Genomic DNA, 23328 nt, shown 5'->3' with positions numbered 1-23328 from the left:
AGGTGTTTGCAAGCTTTCCAATAACATAAAAGTGACTTCCTTTGGGAGTTAAGAGCAAAAAAGAAGGAGATGATTTAATTGTTTTTGGTTTGCTTTGGTGTGATTTGTTATTCAGCAGAAAGTTTTGTGGCTTAGAAGTGAATTGCTCAAAGTTAATTTTTTTCAGGTCGATTTTTTTTTTTTTTTAATTTCCCAAAATCCAAACCATAAATGTGTGAAAATAGGAGTTTTAATCAACAGAACTTCTGTAACATCTGAGTTCATTTATAGGTCACGATGGGAAGGTGCTGAAAAAGATGCTGATAAAAACTGGGACTTGGAAAGATCAGTCTCTTAGGTTGTACCTTCAGATACTTTCAAATATTGAAGATATCTCCAAATTAAACCCCTTTTTTTGTGTGTGTTACTGCCTGGGAAGGCTTTTTTGACATAATTGCATCCTGTTCAGAACCTCAACTACATTTGGAAATTTCCCATCTCAGAGTTATATATTTATATATTTATATATTTATATATTTATATATTATATATATTTATATATATTTATATATATTTATATATATTTATATATATATTTATATATATTTATATATTATAAAGGTAGTTTTTTCTACCTTTATTTCTCATTTATTTGTGCCTGCCATGTGGATAGTGCAATTATGTCCGGTATAAATAAATGTGAATTAAATAATAAAGTTAATATCACTCTTCTCAAGCTTTGATATGTTTTTTATATATTAAAATTTCCATGGCTCTGTCTGTCAGGACATTAAATCAGTTACAAAACCATTCCTATGTGTCACAGACAAATTTAGCTGGCAGAAGATGGGGCAGAAAATAAAACTGGGCAAGTGTTTGCTGCGAAATAAGTTGCTGTTATGGGAGGATTAATGTTGATGAGTAACTTCCTCTGATAGTATTCAAATTATTAATCCCGGTGCTGGAAGTTATTCCCACCCTGACTTGCCTTTAATCCTGGTCAATCCAAATCCATTCAGTCCTTAAGCACTAATGTGGAGATCAGGACCATGGAGTTGGAGGGTTCTTCAGCAGAGGAGACAAAGATTTCAGATTTCTTGGCTGGACACTCAGAGTGAACAACAGCAGATAAAATACGAGGGTTTTTTTTTTTCCTTTGCTTTGGGGTTTTGTGTTTGTTTGGGGTTGTTTGTTTGGGGATTTTTTTTTTAAATATATTGATTTCTGTGACATGGAATCTCCTCACTGAGAACCAGATCCATTTAGTGCTAGAAAAGGCTTTTAAAAATCATTGGAATGGAGCTGGTTTAATCGAAAATTGATGTGGGAAGCCTGGCTGCCCCTGTCACACCGAGCATCCCCTTCCACTGCTCTCCTGCTTTAATATGTGTGTAAAACCCCAATCCAGTGGATTCTATCCCTTGGGGGGGGTGTGTGAGTGTTGCAGAGAAACCTTTCTGCTCTCTGGAGTTACAGTCTAGAAAATAAAATAATCTCAGTCTGTTCTTTACCTCGGGGGGAAGGACCTGAGGAAAATGCAGAGTGCAGGGTCTGTCCAAGGCTTGGAGGGACTGCAGGGCTCTGTGTCCACCCATTTCATCCCAGTTCCAGCCAGTCACTGGTGGAGGGCAGGTGTTGGTACAAAACCCCTCAATCCAAGTGCTTTCAGACATTTGAAATTTGCTTTTTTTTTTTTTTTTTTTTGTGTGTTTTAAAAAAAAAAAACCTCTCAAACTTGGAGTGGGTGCTAATGCTCTGCCAGAGATGTACAACTTCATGGATGTTTTATGAGCTTGTATTATTGCCTTTCACAAATAATTCTAGTACAAAGCAAAGTGGCTTTGGTTGTTAAAGGTGTAGCTGCTTGTAATGAGCTCAGATGTTGAATTATATGAGCTGCTTTGCATTTAGATTTTTGGATCTTTAGAAATGGAAGCTGGAGTTCTCTGCCTGGAAATGGCAATGGCCATTAAATGGAATTAGCTTTCAACAGCCTTTGATATTAGGTCAGGTTGACTAATGTTAAGGAGATTAAAAATATTTGAATTTATTATGTATTTCACTAAAAATGGACACCCATGTTAACAAATGCCACTCAGGCAGTGCCAGTGGGATTTATTGTGTCTCTTCCCAACCATCTTCAGTATAAAGTCACATTAAGTGTCACACAAAGAAAAAATAGTGATCTTAATTTTTAAAAACTTCAGAAACCTTCCCATTTTGAAGAAATAGGGACAGCACTGACTAACAGTGGCTGTTAGAGATGTTGCAACAACACTGGTTTGCTAAATATTTTTGTCTACATGAGATGTGCTTCTGGCTCTCACAGTAAAATTTTGTCTCAGTTTCTGTGTGAACATCAGGTGCTCTGCAGTATACAAATGTTGTGTGGCTTTTTTCTTTTTTTTTTTGCAGTTTAAGGATATGCTGTGGGTAGGAATTCCTTGGAATGGGAAAATTGAATTGTTCTGATAGTGAGCTGAATGCAAAGTAAATTAATAATTCTTTTAACTGCAGGTGTACATATTTAAAATGAACCATTGAAGTGACTTTGGGGAAAGATATTCAGAGTGACTGGATGGAACAAATAGAATTTTATGTCTGAAAATTAGGAAATGTCAGGCTTCTATTAAGACAATACACCTGAGGCTGGAAAATATTTTTTCTTGGGGTTGCAGACTCTCATTATTCCTGCTAAGCCATTATAAAGATCAATAGCTCCTGGGCTGGTTAGTGAGTATGAGTAAAAGTGTTTATTTTGGGATGGATTTGAAATGTCTGAGGCATATTTAGAGTGATTGGAATATTAGTTGTTGTCAGTGCCTTTCTCTCCTGGGCAGTAGCAAAAGTATCTTTATGGCTGGGGGTGTGCAAGGGTCAGGTCTTCTGGGTTGGTAATTTTAACTTGCATTCAAATTGGTGTACTCAGGATCTATGTTCAGGTTGATAAAATCCCAATACAACTTGTGGAAATCCTGCCAAGCCATAAGAAGTTAATTTTTAGCCTTGGTTTAAAGCTCCTGTTTAATCCAAGTGCCGTGGGTTTGCTTCCTAGGCTTGAATTGTCATTTAAAGGCCAGAAAGCTAAAATATGTTCTTGTCAAAAAAATAGCCCATCAGCTCACAGGAGACCCAGCTGGTTTGCAAACTGCTTGTAAAGTGCTCAAGGTTTTAGTCAGATATTTTGGTCTTTCAATGAATTTTGGCAGTTCAGAACCAAGATATCAGTGGCTTAGTTTTCTTGTTCAGTTTGAGGCAGTGCCTGAGCCTTGCGGTTGTGCTGTTGCTGTGTGCAGATGTTTTGGGATATTCTTGCTCCAAGCAGCTGCAGATTTTGCTTTGAAGATACATATAAATGGTGCCCACCTGATGCCCAGAGCATTTTCACAGGATCGACGGGGTTGGAAAGGGCCTCTGAGATCATCGAGTCCAACCTGTGACCCAACCCCACCCTGTCCCCCAGACCGTGGCACTGATGCCACATCCAGTCTGTCCTTAGGCACCTCCAGGGATGGGCAGCCCATTCCAAGGTCTGATCACTCTCTCTGTGAAGAACTTCTTCCTGATGTCCAACCTAAACCTCCCCTGGCACAGCTTAAAACTCTGCCCTCCTGTCCTGCTGCTGGTTCCTGGGAGCAGAGACCAACTTCCCCCGGCTACACCCCCTGTCAGGGAGTTGGGGAGGGTGAGGAGGTCTCCCCTGAGCCTCCTCCTGTCCAGGCTGAACAACCCCAAGTCCTCCTCACAGGAATTGTGCTCCAGACCCTTCACCAGCCTCATTGCTCTTCTCTGGACACGCTCCAGCCCCTCAATGTCCTTCCTAAACCGAGAGGCCCAGAGCTGGACACAGCACTCGAGGTGTGGCCTCACCAGTGCCGAGTGCCAGGGCAGAATCACTGCCCTGCTCCTGCTGGACACACCATTCCTGATCCAGGCCAGGATGACTTTCTTGGCCACCTGGCTCATGTTCAGCTGCTGTCACTCAGCACCCCAAGCCCCTTTCTCTCCAACCACTCTGTCCCCGCTGCCCCTCTGTTTTAACCTGTGCTCCAAACAATTACAACCCCAAAGAAAATCAAACCCCGCTAACACCCACCAACCAGATTTCTCTCTGCCGTTCCAGACAACGTCCCAGAGGAGCTGAAGGACCCGTTTTACATCGACCAGTACGAGCAGGAGCACATCAAGCCCCCCGTGATCAAGCTGCTGCTGTCCAGCGAGCTGTACTGCCGCGTCTGCAGCCTCATCCTCAAGGGCGACCAGGTGGCAGCTCTGCAGGGCCACCAGTCCGTGATCCAGGCGCTGTCTCGGAAGGGGATTTACGTCATGGAGAGCGATGACACCCCTGTGTCTGAGTCTGATCTGGGCTCGGCACCAATCAAAATGGTGAGCTTAATTAAAGCCACTAACGAGCTGCCTTTTATTTAACGCTGGTTAAAATAGGAAGAGGAGGGAAGAGCTCTCGGTTTCTAGGTCGCCAACTTTTTAGGAGCTTTTTGATTTTAAATACAGTTGGAACACAGCACTGTAAGTGTAGATACCCTTCAGGAAGATCTGTAACGAGGAGGTTAGGGTTTGTTTCACTTAGGAAGTGTTTAGTGTTGTAGTGGTTTGGATCTTGTTTTCCCCCAGAGGCTAAGAAAAAGTGGTAACCCCCAAGTGGTAACCCATCTCACATTAGTTGAGATGTGGGAGGGGGGATGGAGCTAGGGAATTGGATTTTGGGGTATCTCAAACCATGACACCTGCCTAAAAAGAAGTCCATTTCTCAAGGATAGGTGGATGGTTTTCTTCTGGATTCCAGAGGAAGCTTTCAGGCTCTCTCTCTGGTATGAGGAGAGATGAACCCTCAGATGTTACGAAGATAAAAGCCTGGAATAGAACAGGACACATGTCTTTCTCAGGCCCAGTGCTTTTTGCAGCACTGTTAGAAGTTTTCCCTTGTAAATCCAGTGTTCTCCACTTTGGAATAAACTCTCCTGAACTCCTTGCACTGCTTGGCATTCCCTGTGTGTTCCCTTACTTCCCACCATTCTTTAAGAGGGATTTTACTTTTCAATACTCCTTGTTTTCCCCTGTCAGAGCTCTCACATGGCAATGATTGATGCTCTGATGATGGCCTACACCGTGGAGATGATCAGCATTGAGAAGGTGGTGGCGAGTGTCAAGCGCTTCTCTACGTTCAGTGCCTCGAAAGAACTGCCCTATGATTTGGAGGATGCAATGGTTTTCTGGATTAACAAGGTAATATTTCCTTTGGGGAAAGCATGCCTGTCTCTTAGTGTCACTTCTCAGATATTTAAAATTATTCTGATGAGTGTCTTCCTTCCATCTTTCTCACCGGTGCGTTTTCTGTCACCTTTTTCCACTTTTGCAATTCCTTTTTTTTAGGGATGAGTAAAGCTGGTAAATTTTAAAATAAGGAAGATAATTAGGAACTAAGTTAGGAAAACTGTAGAAATTGGGTTCTTTATTTTCAGACTGTGAGGTGGGGTTTTTTTGGTTGTTTTTTTTTAGGTGAAGCATTGTTTCATGTTAAATAACAGGGTGGAGTTAATTCTAACCAGTGAACACATTCACCAGAAACACTGAAACTTTTCCAAGGGCAGCAGTTAAGTTACTGTTACCCTTTTGAGTGACACCAGAGTCACATTCCAAGGGGAATGTCTCCTTGCAAACCCAGGATTCCCTAGTTGTGATTACAGCTGCTGTTAATAGAGAATTGCTCTAGAAAACTGTTGCAACATGTTATTCTGTGAACTCTTAATGTTTGTAGAATGGATTGACCATTCCATAGGAAGAAGAACACTTGACTTGTGGAAACATATTCAGGTGTATTTTAATATACTTTCTATGTAATGTCCTTCTAGGTGAACCTTAAAATGAGAGAGATAACAGAGAAAGAGATTAAATTAAAACAGCAACTAATGGAAAGTCCAGGGCATCAAAAGGTAAAACAAATTTGTCTTCAGTCTTGATATTGTGTGTTGATGATGAATGGATTTAAATATCAGTATTTTCTTTGTCAGAGAAATGTGAGGGCTCCAGTCCTCAATACTCCTGAGGTTTTGTGCATCCAGTTTGTTTTATCTCTGTCATCAGTGCCCTTCCTTCCTTACCTTTGGAGCCCACTGGTATCTTCTGACTTTCCTTTAAGTTTCAGTTGGATGAAAACAGCTTGTTTCAACTTAAAATAACTTGTATCAACTGTACATGGGTAAATGTGACTCAGCTTTCACAGCACAAAATATATATTATATATTTTGAAAGCTTTTGGGGCTTTTTTTTTTTTTTGCATGGGTTATTTGTCTAATGTATTTTCAGAGACTTATTCAGGTTCTGTCCAGTAAGGATACTCTTGGCATTCAAATGTTACATGTGTGTGTTTGTAGTTTTTTCCAGCTTTTCCCCTTGAAATTATATCACAATGCACTAATATTGCAAAATATAGCACACTTTCATTTCTGGAGAATGTCAAACATGTCTGTCAGCTCTCTGAGCTCCCAATTTATGATTTCATAAATTATAAATAGTATGTTCTTTCCTCAGATTGGCATTGCTGGGCAAAGGGGATCAAAATGTGACATTTGAACAAGGCACAATTGTTTAATTTTCATGTTAATGCCTTTTATGGAAAATAATATCCTTCAAAAATAAGGAGCTAAAGAGCTGTTTAATTTACAAGTTGATGCACAGTCTGAAGGATGCCTTTAATTATTTGACTCTATTGACTCTTGGGACGTATTTTAATATCTTTAAATCTAAATTTCTAGGCTACAACCCCTCTAAAATATGAAAGTGTTTATTGCTGAAGTGCATTTAAGTATTACTGCTTTTAACTTGCATTGCTGATGTTCCTTTCCTATTCCCACGTTCCTTTCCTTGCTTCCTGAGCAGTCTCCTTCCAAATGGTATTGGAAATTAGTACCTGTAAGTGAACTACTTTTACACCAGTTGTCATCCACAAAACCATGGCTTTTTGAACTTCCTCAGAGTGTTTGCTTCCATTAAAATGCTTCTTAGCTGCTCTTTGAAAAACACCTTTTATTTTGTTGTTGTTTTTTTGTAAGCTTTTGGGTCATCAGGCTTTGCTTCCATGACACGCTTTTTGCATACTGTACAGCATCCAGCATAATCACAGCATCCCCAAATTGCTTCCACACTGCAGGAGGGAGGGAGGGAGATGGAGCAGCAGCAGGAAAACCCTTGGAGAATGAACAGTTGGAATAGTTGGATTTTTGTTGTAAGTAGGGAACTGATCCCAGCACGGAGGTGAGGGCAAAGCTGGGCGCCTTAAATGGCTGTTTGATCTTGGAATCCATAAAGATACTCAGATGTTTGTGCTTAAATAATGCTCCTACACTGCTCTTGCACCTGAGTCTGTCAGGACCAGAGCTCTGTTATTCCTTGGGATGGGGGTGGGAGGTTGGACAGACCACTTTGGATCCCGTGTGACACTTGCCGGGATCGTGTGCCCAGTTAATGAGCCTGAGCTGGCAAATGGGAGGGGAGACAGTTTGAATATTGGAACAAAACGCTTGTTTTTCTTGATGCTGAAGTGTGAAAATGGAATATCGATTCCACTCTTTAAAAAAAAAAAATCCCACTCTGTAAAAAAATACCAGAATTGTACTTGTGGTATAAAATCCTGCTTTGTTCCGTCGGAGTGTTCTGGGTTTGTTTTAACTTGCAGAGGTTTCCCTTTGTTCCTTTGCTTTCCTGAGCTTTGATGCCCTTTCTCCTGCACTTGCAGGAGTTGGTGTTACTCATTTTCTCTCTGGGGAGATGGGAGTTGTTGTCTCAGTTGCTGATTCCTTGGAAAAGGCAGGTGTGATGGGGCAGTCCTCTGTCCCCGTGACCTCTCTGCCTTCCCACAGAGAGCTCAGTCCCACTGCTGCCTCCTAATCCTTTGTTTGAACCAAATATATGGGCTGCAGTAAAAACCTGAAATATCTTAAACCAAGGAAGGAGTAAATAGAGGTTGTCTCACTGCTACAACTTAAATTAAACTGGTTTACTGGCAGGTTTTACAGTCTCCAAAGTAGTTGTCAGATTCTGTCACTTCTGTATTTCTTTTTTATTTTGTGATTTTGGGGCATTTTTAATACAGAGTTATCTCTCTTTCAGTAGCACCATTTCTGCCCTTTAATGCATACAAATGTCATTAATTGTGTGCATGGGCAGGAGGGGAACAAACCACGAAACTCAGCTTAGAATATGAGGAAGAATTCAGAGGTTTCAGTATAAAAGACCTAATGGTTAAGGGAATAATAGTTGAGCAAAAACCAAGGAATTAAATTAAGTCCATAAAAACCCTCTTTGATAAATTGGTGGGTTTTTTCACCAAAGCTACAAGAAACAAGGAATTCTTAGAGATTTTACTTCTCAGTGTTGACTGCAATTGGTTTAAATTCTATTTAAGCCTATTAGAAAAGAAATATTTTTATCTACTTTAAACATAGGAGGAATTAAAGTTTCAAAAGAATTTCTGAAGTGTTTTTTTTTTTTTAATATGCTTACTCCCAGTGGCTAAATGCTGACCCTTTTAAGCTAACCAGTTCACCTGAGTGTGCACACTTATTTTCCCAGACTGAGGGACCACATTCCCAGTGCATAATGGATGTTGCTGATGCCTTTGATTTGTTCTGTTGTTTGAATAACCACCATCCTATATCTCACTGTTTCTCTCTGTGTAAGCCTGATCTGATGCATGCCATATCACACTGCATGCTGGAACCAGTGGAATATGCTCGTGTGGTACAGTATGATTCCCATTCCATTACATATTCATGGAGTGCTCCAGGCTGGGGAAAAAGATAATTTGCACCTGGTAAAAGGACAGGAAAAAAAAAACCAGCATTAAATACAGAGATAGCTTTGAGTTCCTTGGGAAACTTAACTTATATTTATGCAAAACAAAGAAATGAACCTGGTTCTTACTCCTCCAAGCAATCTTCATTCCTCTGAACAGATTTTTTCACAGCCTGTGCCATCCTAAGTTGACACATAGGAGTGTGTGTGTGTATCTAGAGAGCTTTCCCAGGTTGGCTTGGAAAAGGGTAGGATGCCATTGGTAAAATCCAGCTCCCTTCTGATGGTTAAATACATGATTGGTGTATCTGCACATCAGACAGGACGGGGGGTTAAATGCTGGGTGTTATTAATGCCCTGAAGTGCCAGAGGGCTGTGTTTGCAGCACTGACAGGGGTTCCTGCCAGTTGTTGTGCTCCTGCTGTCCCACTGCTTTGCTGCTCAGCCAGACACAGCCTCCAGTGCAGTGCAGTGTGGGGGTGATTTAGGAATTAGCAACCCTGCAACTTCTCTTGCAAGAACTGCAAGAGGCAATGCCAAGATCTGTTCTTCAGCTGAGTGGCTTTAGCAGCTCCAGACCCCCGAGGGTTGAGGGTGGTTTGCCAAAGAGTTTGATTTTGATTTGTGGTAAATCATGGAGAGTTTTGCTGTTCACATCAAGGCCTCCTTGCTCCTCTCTCTGACCATTTTGGAAAAGGCCATGGGTTTTATTTTTGGCTGCTTTGCCGTGTTCTGATTCTCTCTGAGACAACTTTGCTGTCTGTGGATGTGGGTAATGTATGAGAGATCACCAGCTCATCTGAATTATTTTTTGCTGTGTTTTGGTTTGGTTTGCCCAAGCTTTAAGTGTTTTCATGTAGTTATCCATGTCTCTTTCTTTGGATCTGCTGCTTTCATGCATCTGTGGGGAAGGATTTTGACTTCATTTGGTTATAATGAATTACAGTGTGTGAACGAAGCGAGGGATCCAGCAGCATGGATTGCTCCCAGACACGAGGAGACTGAATGTAGATGAGCAACCTGGTCTAGTGGAAGGTTCCCTGCCCATGGCAGGGCCTTGGACTGGATGACCTTAAGGTCCCTTCCAACCCAAACCATTCTAGGATTAAAAGGAAGCTCCATATTCCTCAGAATTGGCTTCCAGGGAGAGAAAAGCACACCCTTGTCAGCTGGTTTGATTGGAGCAGATGCTAAAAAGGATCCACTGAAAAGAGGTTTCAATGCTTAACAAAAATGCCTTTTTTTGGCCTTTTTTCTCTTGTCTTTTTGCATCTTCAGCATCATGTGAAGCCCTGTTTTCTCTTGGTAGGTGCGTTACCGACGGGACCATCTCTCCAGCAGACAATTACCTTACTTCCCTTTGCTGGAGGATCTGATGAAGGATGGGAGTGATGGTGCTGCTCTTCTAGCTGTGATACACTATTATTGTCCAGAGCAAATGAAACTGGATGGTATGTAAAACAAAAGTTTCCAGGGGGAAAAAAAAAAAATTAAATCTTTGAAAGCTGAACTAGAAATACATTATCAAATAAAAATGCAACACAGTAGGTAGTGGAATATGGCAAGTTGGAGTCAAATCACATATAGAATCTGCATCAGTGTATTTATTCTTGCTTTTTTACTTACTGTGTTTAGAAGACTGTGCCCTGTATATTATGAGCTACAAAAATAATCCTTTCTTTTATAGATTTGGGTGAGATGGCTTTCTTTGCTCAAATAACTGAGGTGGTTTTTAATAGGCCAAAAAAAAAGGAGCACACATGTCCACTAATGTTAGCTGATAGTTCCCCTGTTTTTCTGTAGGAGTGCATAGCTTGACATTTTAAAATCTAGATTTTAAAATAGTTCCTCCCAGTCTTCAGCAATTGTCACTCTCAGCATTGCAAGCATGTGTTCTTTTCCCCAGAAAGTGTGGGGTTTTTTTTTTAACAATTCATTTTCCTTCTTGCATTCTCTTCTTCAGATCAACATTTTGTGTTGGTTTTTAAATTCCCCCATATGTTGTACCTTGCAGAGCTCCCGAGTGTTTTCAGGAGGGTGAATCCTAGGAGTAACATTTTGTTAGATGCAAATCAAGATGTCTGGTTTTAATTGCTTCTGTATTTTGTCATTCTCTGTGTTCTCTGTAGCCTGCTTCCCTTCTCTGTTGCTGTGACAGACAGAATCCTCCGTGGAGTCAAAAATTAATGCAGAATTGATTCTGGTTTATCTGTGCTTTTCTTCCCCCTTTTCCTGTCCCTCTGGATTTGAACAGGCAGAGGAATGTCCCTGGTAGCCAGTAAATACTCCAGGATGGTGTAGAGTCTGGGAAGCTCCTGTTTGTGGTGTTCCTGGGAGGTGGGGATGGAAGGGTAATTTCTTGGAGCAGTGCCATAATTTCCTCCTCCCTCTCCCCTTCCCAGATATCTGTTTGAAGGAGGTGACATCAATTGCAGACAGCCTCTATAACATCCAACTTCTGAGAGAATTCTCAAATGAATACCTGAACAAATGCTTTTACCTCACCTTGGAGGACATGCTGTATGCTCCTTTGGTTTTGAAGGTAAGAAACGTAACAAAGGACATATCTTTCAATAAAAAATAGGGGTAAATCAGGAGTGTTTTGTTATTGTGAGGTGTAATTTCCCTTCTTCTCTGTTCCAGCCTAACGTCATGGTGTTCATTGCAGAACTCTTCTGGTGGTTTGAGAATGTCAAACCAGACTTTGTCCAACCCAGAGATATTCAGGAAATAAAAGATGGTAAGTTTTTAACCGTGGATAAATGTTAGCATGTTACTTAAAAAATATTTACAATGCAATGAAACTGTTGCCTGGTGATGTTTCCTTCAAAGCTTGCTTTCTACCCAAAGTTTATTCATGCTGGGGTTCTTTGAAAGTAGTAAAAATAGAAGGAAAGTTAGTCTTACCCCCTTGAGTTCTAATTTTTTTGAATGGGTGATTTTTGAACAGGTAAAATTTTCCTCTGAACCCACTACTTAATTATTTATTTGAAACTTTCTTCCCATTAAGGTCACTAGAAAATACACATTTTTAATACTCGAGGTTTTATTTTAGTGTTGCATTGTAAGGTTTACTCTGTAATATGCTGCAATTTGAAAACTTCCTGTCCTGTTTTGTCATTTTAATGGCCGGTGTGAGTTGTAAATAATGTAAATGAATGTTGTAAAAATATGTCCCAGTCAAAGCAGTGATGCAGCAGAAGAGCAGCCGCCCCCCTGTCCCCATTTCCAACGCCACCAAGCGCAGTTTCATGGCCAGTCCTGCCAGTCCCAGCCCAGCAGAGCTGCAGCCCTCGGCCCAGACAGCCCCTGAGGCCTGCAGCAGGTACTACCTGCACCCCGAGGAGCCTGAGTACCTGTAAGTGTGTCTTCATGGTGTTTTATCTTCAATTTATCTTCAGTTCCTGCCTCGTGTTGTCATTTTGCTGCAAACCGAGCGGATTTGAGTTGCAGTCGGTCTCTTTAAAACAGTCTCAGTTCTCAAGTTCACAGAAACACTTTGGGCTGTTGTGTTTGGCCTTTGTTTGGCCAATGCCAATAAGCCCCTGCAGGTGCATGGCAGAAGCTCTTAATCTGGCTTCTGGTTTGGAAAAAATGGGAAATATTAAAACTGGGTTGGATATTAGGAAGAAATTCTTCCCTGGGAGGGTGGGGAGGCTCTGGCACAGGTTGCCCACAGAAGCTGTGGCTGCCCCATCCCTGGGAGTGTCCAAGGCCAGGTTGGAGCAACCTGGGATAGAGGAAGGTGTCCCTGCCCATTGCAGGGGGTGGAACTGGATGATCTTTAAGATCCCTTCCAACCCAAACCAGTCTGTGATTCTATGAAAACAAACCTGATCTGATGTGCAGGAAGGTTAATGACAAGGTTTTTCAGCTCACCTAAATTTGCTGGCAGCCAAGAAGTTATTTCAGCCTTTGTCTCTAATTTGCTGTTTACATAAGCAACATTTTAAATATAATGTGTTCAGAAACTTAGTTTAATGTCAGGTAATAGGTTTACCTTTGTATAGTTGCATGTGAAAACCTTTTCTTCTCTTTAAGTAACATCTTTAAAATTAAAGGTACATTATTATATTTTAAAGAGGATGGGGGTAACTATTACCAGTTGTAACTTCATAACTATATAATTTTTCTCATTATAGAAAAAAAATCTTGTAGTAATGAATTTTTGCTTTTCTGAATCAGTGGCAAAGGAGGAAGCCCTGCCTTTAGCCCTTCCCATCCACTGCTCCCTTTGAGGCAAAAGCAACAAAAATCTTTACAGGGAGAAGACAGCCCTGGTAAGTCCACCTTGAATTTGTGTTTCAGCTGTGAGTGACCATCAGTGTCAATAAAATAATAAAAATACAAGCTCATTTATGTTGGTGATTTAAAGTCAAATTAAACCTGTAGTCACCCAAGTGGTGAGAATGTTGAGTCTGAGTAAATCATCTTTGTTTGCATTAAAAGATTGTCAAGATCTTTTAAGAAACTTACTGGATTTTAATTTTTTTAGGCTTTGACTGTGTCTGTGGTTGCAGCTGCAGCAAATCTGTTTGCTGCTGCCATCTGTTGGGGAAGGAGTCAGTTCTGTTATTGTATTTTCTGTTAAATAATGTGAGAGTGCTGGTTTAAAGACCATTTTAAAACTGTTATCAATTCACAAACCGTTTCAGGGCAGCGGCATCGTTCAAATTCTCTGACCCGCGTGGACGGGCAGCCACGAGGGGCAGTTCTTGCGTGGCCAGAGAAGAAACCCAGGTAAGAGAGACATTTAGGTATTGCACTATTGCTCAAGGAAATAATCTGATTGTAGTACTGTGATATCACTGCCTTAGAACTGGACTGACAGCCACTTAATTTTGATTTTTGTTTTAATGTACATTTTCAGAGCTGACTGATTTTAGATTTGCATTGAAAATCTGTCAGACATGATTTTCAGGAAGCACTCTTGAAAATGGAAACATCTGAAGTGGCTGCTTGGTGTTGCTGGTCACTTCACACAGGATGCATTTTTAAAATAAAGCAAAAATTTTAGCTCTCTGAATCACGATCTTTAATTCAACAAATTGTTACTTGTTGGGCTTGAGTGTCAGCAGACTGTTCTTATCTTTTCTAGGCCTCTGTCTCAGCCAACACCGTTTGCTCTTCATCATTCTGCCAGCACTGATGTGGACCCCGGGTCTGGTGACAGCATCAGCCTGGCCAGATCCATCAGCAAGGACAGCCTGGCTTCAAACATTGTCAATGTAACCCCAAAAAATCAGCCCCACCCTCCGTCAGTGAAAGCCAACGGGAAGAGCTTGCTGAACAACGTGGAGATGGAGGATGAAGATGAAGAGCTCATTGCAATTATCAGATCTGAGGAGAGGCCAAACCGTGGTGACCTCGAGGTGCAGAACGCGCCAGCCAGGGTGCCCAGCATAGTGACATCAGCGTGGTCCCCAAAAACCAACAGTGACACCTTGGACAGCAAACCAGAGAGCTTTTACCTGGAGCCCTTAATGCCTGCGGTTCTGAAACCAGCCAAGGAAAAACAGATCATCAACAAGGAGGACGAGTGTGGGGAGGGGAAACAAAGGAGTTTTGTAACCAAGAGGTTAAATGAAGGACACTTGCCTTTGGGCCGCAAGAAAGCGCCGAGCAGTCATGGTGAGCACGACCTCAATAGGACTTTTACTCCCATTTCTAGCTCTGATTTCACTCCAGCTGCAGATCCCAGTACTGCAGATCCAGTGGCCCTGGGGGAAGCAGGTTTAGAAGCTTCCAGACCTTTGGCTAGTAGCAGTTTAGATCCTTCCTCTCAGGAGGTGTCCACTGGAGGATTCTTTCTTCATGCTGCTAAACCTGATGATGAGGTAACGAGCAAAGTCAATGTAAGTTATGTGAAAGGCCTCAATTTGCACGGGCAGGACACGACCTGGACTATGGTGAGACAGGACTCGGAGTCGGATCTCTTGGACATGGAAGACGCTGAGCAGGATTTGGTGGCCATGGGTGACCATCCCATAGTCACTAAGTACATCGGGGAGGAAGAATCTGCAAAACTGCAAGAGGACATGAAGGTGAAGGAGCACGAGGACAAGGATGATGCCAGTGGGCGCTCCAGCCCCTGCCTGAGCACCATCTCCCAGGTGAGCAGCGTGTCCGTGGCCAGCGGGAGCGTCCGCATGACCAGCTTTGCTGAGCGGAAGCTGCAGAGGCTCAACAGCTACGAAACCAAGTCCAGCACGAGCAGCTCCCAGAAGACCACACCAGATGGGTCAGAGAGCTGCCCAGCACCACTGACCACGTGGAAACAGAAGCGAGAGCAAAGCCCCAGCAGACAGAACAAAGATAACGTTAATCTTTTGGCTTCGGAGTTGGTGCAGCTCCACATGCAGCTGGAAGAGAAACGCCGGGCCATAGAAGCTCAGAAGAAGAAGATGGAAGCCTTATCAGCAAGGCAGAGACTAAAGTTGGGCAAGGCAGCTTTCCTGCATGTTGTTAAAAAAGGGAAGTCTCCTGACGGCCCACAACCCCTTAAACCAGAACATTTTGCAAAAGAGTATGCTCGGCACAATGGGGAAGACTTAGATGAAGTTTCTTTGGGTTCCAAACCTGAGGAGTTTCTTGGGAAAGAGGAGGAGAGAGAAGAGATGCTCAGCGATTCTCAAGAAGTGGCGAAAGTCAAAATGCAGGAAAGCCTGGCTTTTGCTGAGCAACACAAACCAAAAGACTCTGCTGCTATACACGATCTGGAAAAGAGTAAAATTATTTCCGTCGCCCTCCTAGAAGACAACGTGACTGAGGTGGACATAAATGAATGTGATCTTTCTATTGAAAAACTGAATGAAACAATCAGCACCCTTCAGCAGGCCATCCTAAAGATTTCCCAGCAACAGGAGCTGCTTATGAAATCTCCAACAGTGCCATCACCAGGAACCAGAAGTAACTCTCAGGACCAAAAGGTAAAGCCTTCGATTCACTTTGTGGAGCCCCTGTCTCCAACTGGAATGAACAGTCTGCGGAAACCACCCCGGTTTGGCCAAGGGAGGACTCCTCGGTCAGGAAGACCAACTGATCTCAAAGTCCCTAAAGACAGACAGCAAAACTCAACACGAGTTAAGACCCCAACGCCAAGTCTAGAAAACCTACCCCATTTAAGACCATTCCCACCCAACAGCTTGGCAAAGACACCCACGGAAATCGGCTTGGAAGGGAGTCCTGACCTTGGAAGTGGCTCTCAAGAGAAGTGTTTCTTTGATACCTATAGACTTCATGACGAGAGCAATCAGAGGGCACTTGTCCTCTCCACCTCCAAGGATGCAAATATTCTGTCTGAAATGAGCCAGGAGGTGAACAACAGCTTCAAGGAAACAGGGCTGAATTCTTCCGATGGCTCGGGCAAAGAGAACGTCCCGGTGGAGGAGCCACTGAGGAGCAAGGCCAACCTCATTGAGGTGGACTTGTCTGACTTAAAAGCTCCAGATGAAGGAGAACTTGAAAACCAGGATAACTCCACGGATCTGATCAGTGAAGGTGATCAGAAGTCTGGTGTGGGCTTTTTCTTCAAGGTAAATATGTTACCCCTCTCTCTTTGGTTGCTGTTCCTCACACAACACCAGAGCTGTTGTTGCCCACTTCTTTCTGGTGGAACACTGCACGGACTGGTTGCAATATTTGGATAGAAAAAAAACTGCATTGGAAAACAATTACTTGTGGAAAAAGAAGTTGTTGACTTAATGTATGAAATCCTGGTGGTTTTTCACTTTACTAGGAACCAGGAATAACCTTGATTATCTTCTCTTTCCTTGAGTTCTTTTTTCTGTCTGAGAGACAGAAAACATGTTGTAAATGCTTGAAAAAAAAAGAATCACAAAATGCAAGGGAGGAATTTACCATTTTGAAATCTCAGCATGCTGTGAATCTGTTTGAACTGAAAGAAAACGTTCTGACAGAACACAGGTATCCAATCAAAGCAGACTGAGACACTTGTCAGGGAGCTGGGAGGCTGAACTGGGGATTTTTTTTTGGCATTTGCACCCAAATTTCTCTGAGTTTGAGCAGCCTAAAAGTCAAGGGCTCTAATGGAGGATTTACTTGTATGGCTGCAGATGCAAGCAAATGAAAAATTAGAATCTTCAGTGGAAGAAATGTCTGGTTTTCATGCAACTTTTGTTTTTGTCCTGTAATGGCTCATGATGAATAAGGATTAAATTTAAATGATTATTCTGATTTCACACCTGAATCTGGCTTGGGGAAAGGGTTGTTGTTAAGCTGTTGTGGTTTTAGTACAGTGGTATTTCTTACATTGGATGTTCTTTAAATAATATTTCTGCTCCTTCCACCGAGGTCAGAACTGCTCTCAGAGCATTTAGTGTCTTAATTTGTGCTTAGCAGTGATTATTGTAAATACCCCAAATGTGCTGACATGATGATGCTTTTCATTTCTCTTTCAAGAAGGTCAAACTAGGTTGTCTCAGTCTCAGTGAATTGAACTTCTGGGGTTTTTTATAATGTGATTAAAGTTGACTCATTATGATTCCACTGGGCTGTTAGTGCTGTCCTTCCCAACCCACGTGATAGTTGCATTGTACTTTGCAGTCCTAGAAGGTTTTGTGATCTTTAAACATACTTAAAAAGAAGTCAGAGTAAGATGAGCCCCTTTTTTTTCTCCTCACAGCCTTAAGGGAACACTGAAAATGTCTCTTAAATTCTTCTTGAGCAACAAAAGCTTCTCTGTAAAGATTTCCAAAAGTAATAGCTTATGTTTGCTGAGGATTCCAGGGAGATTTGAGGAAATCCTGTGATGTCCAGCTTCACACATCGTCTTCTGTTCCCTAAAACTCTGCATCCCTTTGGATTTTGCAGGATGAGCAGAAGGCAGAGGATGAGTTGGCCAAGAAACGCGCGGCGTTCCTGCTGAAGCAGCAGCGCAAAGCCGAGGAGGCTCGGATCCGGAAACAGCAGCTGGAGGCTGAGGTGGAACAGAAAAGAGATGAAGCTCGGTAATGATACTTAGAAAAGAGTATTTCCTTTTATCTTTAAGATGAGGAAACTGTTACACGTTGAACATTCCGGTGTGTTTGCTTTTCAGTCGCAAAGCTGAGGAGGACCGGATACGGAAAGAGGAGGAGAAGGCTCGAAGGGAACTTATCAAGCAGGAGTATCTAAGGAAAAAACAGCAGCAAATTTTGGAGGAGCAAGGGCTTGGAAAGCCCAAATCAAAGCCCAAAAAACCCAGGCCGAAGTCGGTCCATCGTGAAGAGTCTTACAGTGATTCAGGGACAAAGTGTTCTTCCACACGTAAGGCTCTGGGCTTGTTTGCTCTCACCGAGTCTCCAGATGTGCTCTAACAAAACCTGCCTGACACTTTCTCTTCTGTTTTGCAGCTGATAATTTGAGCAGTGCTCAATCTGGTTCCAGTCTGTCTTTGGCCTCAGCAGCAACAACTGAACCTGAAAGTGTTCACTCCGGTGGCACCCCCTCGCAGAGGTACAGCCTTCATTCCTTGCTTCCTGTGCTAGGGAGTAGTGTTGGGCTTCAGTGCTGCCTGCTGCAGCTCACTGCCACAGAGGCACAGGGTGATTGGTGAATTCATCTATTTTATGTGGCTGCCAACCCCAGTGTTCTGTACAGACTTGCAATTTTGTTCTGTTTTCTCCCAGAGGAGTCAGAGCTTTGCTTTGATACCTCTCAGGGAGAATCAGACTGTTCTGGGGAGGATAAGGGAGAATAGCCTGTTCCAGTCAGGGCCAGCAGCTGCTGAGTTTATGTGGGATTAGAGGGACAAACCCCAAAATCTTGGCATATGATTCTTTTATTTATCTCCCCTAGAGTTGAATCAATGGAGTCCTTACCCATTCTGAGCAGAAATCCCAGCAGGAACACAGAGAGAGACTGGGAAAACGCTTCCACAGCTTCTTCTATTGCTTCAGTGGCAGAATACACAGGTGCCTGTTTTATTTGTTTGTTTGTTATGAATCCCAGGTCAGAAAACCCTGTGGTGTGTTTGATGTGACTGTTACTTGTGAGAAGTTGCCAGGTGTATTTTGTTCTGTTTAGTATCTCTAAAAATCAATCATTCTGGAAAAAAACAAGGGGTTTTTTCACTATGACTGAAAATGTTAATGTTCATAGATGCAGGACAAATAATTTTTACTTGTTTATCTTCCCTAGGTCCAAAATTATTTAAGGAGCCCAGCAGCAAATCCAACAAGCCTATTATTCACAATGCTATATCTCACTGCTGTCTTGCTGGAAAAGTGAATGAACCACATAAGAATTCAATATTAGAGGTAAACATGAAAATTATTAATGCACTCACAATCAGATGTGCCTGTAATGCTAATTCTGTAATCCCACTGGTGTGCTGTATGAATTTAATTTCTTAAAAAATGCCTGTGCTGGAGGATCCTTTGCTTCCCATGACTGTGGGCCTTGTGGAAAACACGATCCCGTATTTACAGTTCCCCTTGTAAGTTTATAAAAGGACCGAAAATCAGAGTTACTGAGAACAGCCATTCAGCTCTAAGTGCAAGCTTGAAGCTGGGCATAATATGGGAATTTTCCCCATTTTTTTTTTTTTTAATGCAGGAACTAGAAAAATGTGATGCCAACCACTACATCATTTTGTTCCGCGACGCCGGCTGCCAGTTCCGAGCACTTTACTGCTACTACCCCGACACGGAGGAGATCTACAAGCTGACAGGAACGGGGCCAAAGAGCATCACCAAGAAGATGATTGACAAACTCTATAAGTACAGCTCGGACAGAAAACAGTTTAACGTGATTCCAGCCAAAACCATGTCGGTGAGCGTGGACGCCCTGACCATCCATAACCACTTGTGGCAGGCCAAGCGACCCGCGGTGCCAAAGAAGAGCCAGACTCGGAAATGACAGGACGGGATCTGCTCCAGGGATCCAGGGATCTGCTCGCTTGGGATCGCGGCAAGAGAAGACGTGTTTACCATTTCCCTCCCGTCTGGTGTGAGATGTGCAGAACCAGAAACACTTTTTAAGAAGCTTCGGGGACAGAAACCGTGGATGCGAGTTCTTGAGGATGAAGGAACGTTTGCCAGTGTTTTTTTTAATGAATGATCAATCTGCTGTTACACCCAATGCTATAACTACTGTGGCTTTCGGCTGACGAGGGACTGTGCATGTAGCAAGATCTTTAACAAGTGGATTTCCTTTTACTTGAAGCTTTTCATCGGTACAAATTGGGAATAATTTAATTCTCTCTCCTCTCCACCTCATTCCCTCCTTTTTTTTCCTGTCCTTCTCAAAAGTTGGCGAGCTCCAAACTTCGGTAGGAGGATTGAACAGATCTCGGGTGAAGTGCTTTGGGTTTGGTTTGGTTTTTTTTTTTTTTTTTAAAAACAGTCTTTAGGGAAATCTTCCTTTCAGACTTTTTTTGAGGAACTGTTTAATACATCCAGTTGTTGTACTGTATCTACTGCCAACGTTAAGTCCAGCTCTCAGATTTCTGAAAAAAAAAAAAAAAAAAAAAAAAGCCCCAACTTGTGCTGCTCAGAACAGAGTTTACTTGCAGTATCTGTTTAGGATAAGCATTGCAAGGATTGCAAAAGCCAGTCTTTTTCTAAAAAAAAAATAAATAATAATAAAAGAATTGTTCACAGATGTAAAGATCTCTGGAATACAATCATGAAGAGGCATAACAGGTGCTATAGCTGGAACGTGCCTGACTGCAACTCAAGGCAATGCAGCACAGTGGTTACTGATTTCAGTTTCAGGTAGTGTCCTAAAGATTTGTTTGCTTTAATAAAGGTGGATTCTGGTAGGTATAGAACATTTCCACTCTGAGCACGCTACTCCTGTACGATGGTGCACTTAATGATCACAGATTTTAATGTTTTTATTACATCATGAAATGTAATTCTACTTTCTTTGTCCTGTCTTTATTCTGAATGAGCAGCATGCTCTACAATGAAGAGTGTGTTATGTTTTTTTTTATTTTGGGTGATATATTAATATATATTAATTTGTTTTTCTCATTTGAAAACAATTTTTAAACAGAGACATTTGCATTTGTTTCAAAAGCCCAAATAAGTCGAATGGCTTGGATTTCTTTTCATGTTGAAATATTAAATCTTGAGTTATGACCTTAAAAGTCTTCGTGTTTCAGCAGATTAAATTTTTGTCTGTGGTAACAGGGTATATTTGCAGTTCCTTTTTTTTTTTTTTTTTTTTTTTTAAATCCTCCCATGTCTCATCCTTGGCCCCAGCTGGTTTCCAAGTAGGTTCCTGTAGCAATTCCCTAATTTAATCTGCTCCTCCGTGGGTCCGACACGTCCGCCTGTGGGGTCAGGGAGGTTCTGACTTTGGTTTGCACATGTTTACTTTTATTTGAAGTGTTACTTGAATCCGTGGCTCTGGAGTGCAAAAGGCCCTGCACCATCCTCGAGATGAGCCCTGAACTCCAGACAGTGTAATTATGAACCCCTGAGGTAATGGAATTACAGAGAGTTCTGTACATAGTGGGAATTAGGGTACGGAATGAAGTGCTGGGTAGGTAGGGTAAAGTGAAGGTCTTCCAGTGTGGTCTCTCCATGTTTTTTCCCCCCTTCCAGTACTCCCTGATTAGGCTGCTGCAACTTTGTAAATGATGTTGGATAGTTTGCTGCTTGTAAATAATTAAAAGGCTTTATGGTTTCTAAAGTGCTGAGTATTAAACACCGTCATGAGTGTAACTTTTGTTACCATGCTTTCCATGCTTGTGCTTTATTTCTCACTGTTTGATATTATAAACCATATTTATTTTATGAAACACTGAAATTTAATAAAAATCATTAACTGATTTCCCTTTTTATTTCATGTGTACTTTTGTTGGTGTGACACTTCATCCCCTCAGAGAACTAATAATGCTTTAAAGATGTGCTGTTCTGTTCAGTAAAGCTTCACCTGGGAGGAGCTTTAACAACTTTATGACCAGAGCTTATTTCTCCTGACCCTGTTTGCAGTGTGCGAGAACTGGAACAAAAAAAAGGCTTTCAGAAAACTGGGAAGCAGTTTAGGGGTTTATTTCCTCATTAGGATTTATTTCATCGACCTTCAGACTCTTGAATTTGGCTGCTGGTGTTTGATCTGTGTAGTCAGTGGCAGAATTTTGGTGGTTTTCTAAGTGACTCAATTTAATCTTGAGTTTTAATTTACTTATCAAAAAAAACCCCATTAATCTGAAATACCTTGGCAAGGAATAAAGTGTATTAGTCTGAACACAGGGAGAGAGAGAGAGAAGCTTGTAAGAATAGGATAGAATTTGTGGGTGAATGTGCAGGGAATGTGGAGGCAAAGGCAGACAGTGTTTTGTGGAAGGGAGAATGATGTATTTTCTTACAGAAAGTTTTTGGATAATTCCAAATTTCCACTTGAGGGTGTGTTCACTGCTGGGTGTCAGCTCAGGAGAAAACGGGGTTGTGGGACTGTGACTCCAGAGCTTTGTTAGTGCTGATTTTGGGGTTGATTTTATGGAATTCTGAAGGCAGGGGATTTCTGACTGTGGCTTCAGTGACATCATACTCAATCCCTCACTTTTAATGAGTGAAAAAAACCACGTGTAGGAATAATGAGGTGATCTGTGCCCCAGTAACTCAGGGGAGAATGGTGATGATTTGCTGATGTCACTGCTGAGAACACGGGATTTTGTCCTTCCAGAGCCACTGGAGAGCAGAGTGTAAATAAAATACCCTGACAGTGAAATGTGTGGGAATTACCTGTTCCCTCCCTGGAGAAACAGAATTATCAGCTGTAGATAAATAGAATTAATTTGGTGACTTGCAGCTTCAGCTGTTTGTTGAGCTTGGTTTTCCCCAGGATTAGTTGGAGCCAGGGGTTGTTCCCTCTGGATAAAAAACCAGCTTCCAGCTGCTCACAGAGGTTCTGGTTGTGCTTCCTGGGAGGAGCAGAAAGTGGGAGCTCTGCCTCTGACCTCTCTTGATTTTTTTTTTTTTATTAGTTTCTCCCACATAACAAATACAAGAATGTACATCTTTAAAGTGCTTTTAAGTGCAATTTCTTTTTCTCAAGCTCTCATCCATCAGTCCGTGTGTTCCTCGTGCTCTTTGTGTTTGTAGTTGACGTGTCCTTGTCTCATCTTCATCCTGCTCTGCTGGAGGAAGAGTTCAAGAATAATCTTAATTTTGAAAATATTGCCTTATTTTTAACACCTTAATAAAGCTACACTGGGGCTGCTGGAAAGGTTGAGTGTGCAAAGAAAATAAATCTGATTTTTGTCCTCACTGCACCGGGGAGTTGAGTGTAGAAATCTGGAGTTTTCACTTCCTACAACCTGTTTAAAGCTGTAATTTAAAGTAAAAGTAACACAAACAAGTTCTCAGGACTTAAATTTGCCTTTTCATTTGCTTTTCCCTGCAACAAATCTTCAGAACTGATCACTGGGGCAGTGTCAGAACTCCCCAAACCCCATCCCCCTCACTTTGTATTTTATTTAATTTATTGTTTAAACAAGATGTGTCATCTTCCCTCTGGACTATCCTGGAATTTGGTACCTGTGCTGACCACACCTGGAATGCACCACTCCTTAGGGATGTGGAT

The 23328-nt window shown here is 42.0% G+C and overlaps 1 protein-coding gene across 3 annotated transcripts in view; it reads left to right on the top strand.

Annotated features, from left to right (window-relative positions):
- The window catches only part of CAMSAP1 (calmodulin regulated spectrin associated protein 1), a 34133-nt gene extending 13249 nt beyond the window's left edge, over positions 1-20884 (top strand). For 2 of the 3 annotated variants that reach the window (XM_027649975.1, XM_027649974.1), the window contains exons 3-19: positions 4103-4365; positions 5062-5223; positions 5850-5930; positions 6877-6909; positions 10100-10241; positions 11193-11332; positions 11434-11530; positions 11971-12148; positions 12976-13070; positions 13446-13530; positions 13889-16325; positions 17623-17759; positions 17849-18057; positions 18144-18246; positions 18589-18704; positions 18931-19049; positions 19348-20884. In XM_027649975.1, the coding sequence (XP_027505776.1) occupies positions 4103-4365; positions 5062-5223; positions 5850-5930; positions 6877-6909; positions 10100-10241; positions 11193-11332; positions 11434-11530; positions 11971-12148; positions 12976-13070; positions 13446-13530; positions 13889-16325; positions 17623-17759; positions 17849-18057; positions 18144-18246; positions 18589-18704; positions 18931-19049; positions 19348-19650 (4700 nt within the window). In that variant the 3' untranslated portion in view covers positions 19651-20884. The remainder of the gene's footprint in view (positions 1-4102; positions 4366-5061; positions 5224-5849; positions 5931-6876; positions 6910-10099; positions 10242-11192; positions 11333-11433; positions 11531-11970; positions 12149-12975; positions 13071-13445; positions 13531-13888; positions 16326-17622; positions 17760-17848; positions 18058-18143; positions 18247-18588; positions 18705-18930; positions 19050-19347) is intronic. The other variant, XM_027649973.1, reaches the window with a different exon arrangement.
- The last annotated feature ends 2444 nt before the right edge of the window (positions 20885-23328 follow it).

This window comes from Corapipo altera, unplaced genomic scaffold (assembly GCF_003945725.1).
Source record: "Corapipo altera isolate COAL_440 unplaced genomic scaffold, ASM394572v1 268, whole genome shotgun sequence".
Taxonomy (NCBI): domain Eukaryota; kingdom Metazoa; phylum Chordata; class Aves; order Passeriformes; family Pipridae; genus Corapipo; species Corapipo altera.
Note: the sequence above shows the minus strand (reverse complement) of the source record. Positions and strands in the feature narration are given on the sequence as shown.